General features: G+C 36.7%; 1 protein-coding gene across 1 annotated transcript; it reads left to right on the plus strand.

Annotated features, from left to right (window-relative positions):
- The first annotated feature begins 2595 nt into the window (after nt 1-2595).
- Nucleotides 2596-3421, plus strand: LOC109611983 (uncharacterized). The gene has a single exon (XM_020035516.2). It carries the CDS (start codon nt 2617-2619, stop codon nt 3208-3210), a length of 594 nt encoding a protein of 197 aa, XP_019891075.1. The 5' UTR covers nt 2596-2616; the 3' UTR covers nt 3211-3421.
- Nucleotides 3422-5749: the final 2328 nt, after the last annotated feature.

Consider the following 5749-nt stretch of genomic DNA (forward strand, 5'->3'; position numbering starts at 1 on the left):
TTACAAAAGACGGACGGACAGGGCTAAATCGTCTTAGAATTTTACTCTGATTAAGAATACACATACTTTGATGAGTCTAAAATGATTATTTCGATGAGTTAGAAACCCTCCATACCATGTATGTTGGAGAGTATAAAAATCATGATTTTCAGTCAATCAGTCCCCAAGAAATTCCACATTTTTATCAGAAGATTATAAAAGTCCTTGACAAATTTTCGAAAATCTCCACTATTAGCAGTCACGAATTCCTTGAAAATTAAAAAACAAATTCTTCTTCATGAAGTCCTTGGAAAATATTCTTAAAAATATTTTTGAAGAAGTAAGCAAAGGCTAAAGTAGGGCGTGTGTTCCATGTGACCCCTTAGGTCCAAACTTATTCTGCCCGATTTCGTTTTTTTATTAATGTCATACAGTTCTGCAAAAATATTACATTTGGTTTTTGAACAGTAGCTTTTGCCCTATATTAAAGTCCTCTGACGTCCTCTGTACAGCACAAAGTCACAGACAACTTTTGGTTTGTTTTACCTGCTAACTCCTAGCAGGCAGACTTCCGAATTGCCAGACTTCTGTGAAATTCCCCGTCGTCTGGTGTTTCATTGTGACCTTTAAAGTGACTGCAAATCCGAAAAAGTTTTAGTTTTAGATCGATTTCAAACCAACAGTGATCTCAATATCAGATTTCATAATTTCAGCTCCATATCTCAATACCCCTTCACCCACCCAATACCAAATTTAGTAACATTTACTTCCACACACCACCAGTCATCAGAATTTAGTACCATTTAGTACTTTCAAATACAAATAAAGGATGCATTTTCAAAACCAACTAGATATCTCAATTTCTCACAACAACAGTGACCTCAATATTAAATTTCCGAATTTTATCTCTATCGTTTCACCCAATATCAAATTTAGTAACATTTAGTTGTTTTTGTACAGTTAAAGCACACATCTTAAAAACAATCTCCATATGTAAGGCTCAGATACCAACAGACACCTCAAAATAAAGTTTGAGGATTCTAGCCCAATCCTTTCACCCAATACCAAATCCAGTACCATTTAGTACTCTTCGTAAAAATATAAGACACATTTGCAAGCCAATCTCAAACCCAGATACCATACGTGATGTAAATATCAAATTTTATCTCTAAACCTTCTATTGATACCAAACTATAGTACCATTCAGTACTATTTGCACAAATATAGTACACATTTCCAAAACAACATGCATATATCCAGGCTACACATGAACAGCGACGAATTTAAAATTTTCAAACACTATCTGTTCACTCTATACCAAACTGTACCAAATATACTACTATTTAGTACCTTTCGTGCAACTGCAGTAGACGTTTTCAAAGCCAACTCCTAATCAAAAACATACCACCAAGAGGGATCTCAATACCAACATTTCAAATTATCAGTTCCTTTCGTTTATCCAAAACGGAAGTGTACCTAATTTAGTACCCTTAGTACAGTTCTCACACTTAGTAATCATTTCCGAAACCACCTCTTTATCATAAACCCATTTTCAGGAATTGTTCCTCATACCAAATTTCCTGATTTTACAACTCCAAATTTAAGATTTCCAGCTCTAAACCTTCCCCAAATACCAAAGTTAATACTATTTAGTACCTTTCGTACTTTGTAGTAGGTATTCGCAAATCTCCAGCCATGTATCAACAAGACCGCACAAAAGGTGATCCTATTGCCAAATTTTAGACTTCCAACACAATTCCTCACCTAAATAACAATATTTAGTAATTTTTAGTTCGTATTCCCAAAACCACCCCCAAATCTCAACCCAATCCCGATGCCAAGTTTTAGATTTCAAGCAGTGTCCGTTCACGCAATACCAAATTTAATACAATTTAGTATCTTTCGTATGCTTGCTGAACGCATTTCCAAACCCGACTCTTTGCTTTGACCCTAATCACCAACAAAGACCCCAATGCAAAAATTTGAAAATTCCGAAAGAAAACATATTCGGTATAGTCCAAATCTGACACGTTGTAATATTTATATCAGTCTTCCGTCAGATACGAATTTGTCAATATTTGCCAACTGCTTCGGAACCTCCCCCATAAAGGGTCAACATTTTTAATAATCATAACTTAAGGCTGGGGGTATACATCTGTCGGCAAAACCTACATATACTATTTTTCTTGTTTACATAAAATTTATAGACTCCTTCACCCGCTAGGCAAAATTCCATGCTGAACTGTCTGTAATTGTGACCTCTAGAGGAACTGCAAAAACAATACATTTTTTCTATTTGGTCTATTTTTGGTCCATTTAAACAATTAAATATTTTGCGACCATCTCCAAAAACAATAGGCTGCTATTCTGATCATGGGCAGACAGTCAGACGGGCATGCATACCTAGATCGACTCAGCCCGGCAAGATAGGAATATCCATACATAGTTTTCAATGTCTTGGACCAATATTTCGAGGTGTTGCATACGTTTTTGGCAAAATCAAACTTATAATATCCCCAACAGATGTAGGTTATAAAAATTAAAACGTGACCCCGTTTTAATATACCTGGGAAGTACTTCAATACTTCCAATCATGCTTCCAATTATTGTTTTTCTTTTTTTTTTTCAAATTTCCATATGACATTTGGACAACAATTCAACCTTCAAATATTTATCAAAACAATACTAATTTGTTTCGCATTCTTTTGCGACTTGGTCTCTCCTCGTTGTCTCTTCATCAAACATGGAACATTCGAACACTATTGTCGCGGCTACTATCCTCAGGAGGTTTCAATCAAATATCGCGATAAATTAATAACTTTTGGCGAGCCTTATGCGATCTATAAAGAAGTCAATGTGTCCGCCGAATACTTAATATCGTTGAAATTATCCGAATTACATTCGTGTCCTGTTATCCGCAGCAGCGGTCCTCAAAGTTATACCTGTGTGCCGACGGCAACCGAAATCAAATTTCTACGTGCCATGGGTCTGTGTCATGAATACAATTTGCAAATAGCCGATGAATTGATACGAAATTGTCTGAAGCAGAATGGGAGACGGCATGAAAATTTCGTTAGTCCGCAGCGACAACTTTTGCATTACACATTGGTAACGAAGTTAGAAACCTCTGGCGCGGCGGTTGCTGCTCTTGATAATTCTCAATTAAGTCAAATGTTCTATGTGATGATGGTTGTAGCTGCTCTGTGCTGCTGCTCCTATGGCCTTAGGTGATTTGTGTTTTAAGCCAAATTGCTGAGCCACTGGCCGAATTATTTCTCTTCATTTCGTCTGTAATTTCATTTGATGTTAATCTTCTATCATTGGCAAATATTCAGTGCATTTGGATTCGCTGTTTGTTTGAATTCTCAATTTTTGTTAATGCAATAAATTGCTGTTAATTGAAATGATTTTGTTTTCCCAATAAATTTTAAAACGAATTTAAAAAAATAAAAAAATTGACCGACCACTCCTTGGACAGTAGAGCATCGTTGATTGAGGGACAGTGGTTCAAATAAATTAATAGAAATAAGTAAATGAGTCAAATTAAAACTGATCAGGGTTGGTGGCTCTCTCCGAAACCCTGCTGTAACATCAAACCTCGGGATTCTAGCTCTCATGCCTACTCAATTTGGTACCATTTAGTACTTTTCGTACAATTGCAATACATGTTTCCAAACCGACCTCCATATCTCAATTCCAGATGCCAACAGATACCAAATTTGAGGATTCAAGCCCTATCCCCTCGCCCCATTCCCCAATACCAAATTTAGTACCATTTAGAACTTTTCATAAAATTATAGTAAACATTTTCATAACCCACTCCATATCTATAATTGTTGATACCAAGAGAGACCTCAATATCTAATTTCAGGATATAAGCTCTATTCATTTACCCAATTCCAAATTTAGTACCATTTAGTACTTTCGTACAATTATGTTACACATTTCCTAAACCGACTTCATATCTCAATTCCAGATACCAGATATTAAATTTAAGGATTCCAGCCCTATCCCTTAACCCAATACCAAATTTAGTACCAATTAGTGCTTTTCGTACAATAATAGTACGTATTTCCGAAACCACCTCCATATCTTAACAACAGACATCAACAGTGACATCTATATCAACATTAAACATTTTTTCTCCATCCCTTCACCCATTACCAAAATTAGTACCATTCAGTACGTTTCGTACAATTGTAGTATATATTTTTCGAAACCACCTCCATATGTCCAGGCTACACATGAACAGCGACCCTAATAACAAATTTCTGATTTCAAGCAGAATATATTCACCCAACACCAAATTGTACCTAATATAATACTAAGTAGTACATTTCGTGCACTTGTAGTACACATTTCTAACATTTCGTTGACATGAAGTACACATTTCCAAACCCACTTTTTATCCCAAACATCCTACTAACTGGGATTTCAATACCGGCTTCTTCCGTTCATCCACAACGTAAATGTACCAAATTTCGTACCTTTAGTACAAATTTCCAAAACCAACTCCGTACATCAACCCCATTTACAAAAATTGATTCTCATACCAAATTTCACGATTTCGTTCAGATAATTCCTAATGGTACCAAATTTAGTGCATTTTAGTACTTTTGGTACATGTATTTTTAGAATTTCGACAAAGCCATTTGTTTGTCTATCTTAAACAACATTAACAACATCAAAGGCTCTCACACCAAATTTCATATTTCCGATTGTAATTTTTCCCCAAATACCAATACTTAGATTTCAAGCAGTATCCATTCACCCAATACCTAATGTAGTACCATTAGTACCTTTCGTACGCTTTCTGAACGCATTTACTGAGTGAGATACAAAAACTACAACAAAGTCAAACGCCATCATTTTTAATTTTTTTTTTTTTTTTTTTTTAATTTTATTGAAGGAAGCAAAAATGTCTGAAATAGCATCAACTTTTAGAATAAGTTTAGATTTTTTTGAACTGGTCACCTTTGGCACAATTATGGCCAACGAAATCGTCACACGTTGCCCGAATGTTGCTCTGCGGTATTTTGGTCCATTCCCGGCGAAGCGCTTGCTTGAGGTGATCGACACTTTGGTATTTTTTAGTGCCAACCTTGCTTTCCAAAATACTCCAGACACAATAGTCCAACGGATTGCTATCCGGAGATTTTGGTGGCCATTGTGCTCTGGAAATGAACCGAAGAACCTCATTTTGTAACCATGCTTGGGTGGCGCGTGCAGAGTGCATTGGAGCTGAGACCTGTTGGAATGTGCAAGGTCTGCGGCCAAAATGTTTGCGTGCCCAAGGCTTTATTACACCCTCCAGAATATTTTCGCGCTACTATTCGGCATTTATTCTGATGCCACGGTCTATTAATACGGGCGGAGAGCGACCATGGGCTGTTATGGCGGTCCACACCATCACTATGGTCGGTGCTTGAGTTCTGGTGGCCATCCCAAAGCACATTTTCAGCTGACCTCTTTGGCAAGTAAACACGAACATTTTATTTGTTTACGAATGTTTTCTCATCGGAGAAGACCAAATTCGGTAGTTCACCACTTTCGGCCTAGCGAAGCAACTCTTTAGCTCTTTTAAGTCTAATTTCTTTCTGTTGCGGTGTAAGTTCTTGCACTTTTTGGAAATTCAATGGCTCTACCCTGATCTCATTTTTCAATATTTGCCGAATGGAATATTGCGATAAGTTCAGCTGTCACTGGAAAAATTTTAACAGCTCTCGGACGAGTGGCTAAGAAATGACAGCAGTCTGAAGTTGGTTGCAGT

The sequence above is a fragment of the Musca domestica genome, unplaced genomic scaffold (assembly GCF_030504385.1).
Source record: "Musca domestica strain aabys unplaced genomic scaffold, Musca_domestica.polishedcontigs.V.1.1 2, whole genome shotgun sequence".
Classification (NCBI taxonomy): domain Eukaryota; kingdom Metazoa; phylum Arthropoda; class Insecta; order Diptera; family Muscidae; genus Musca; species Musca domestica.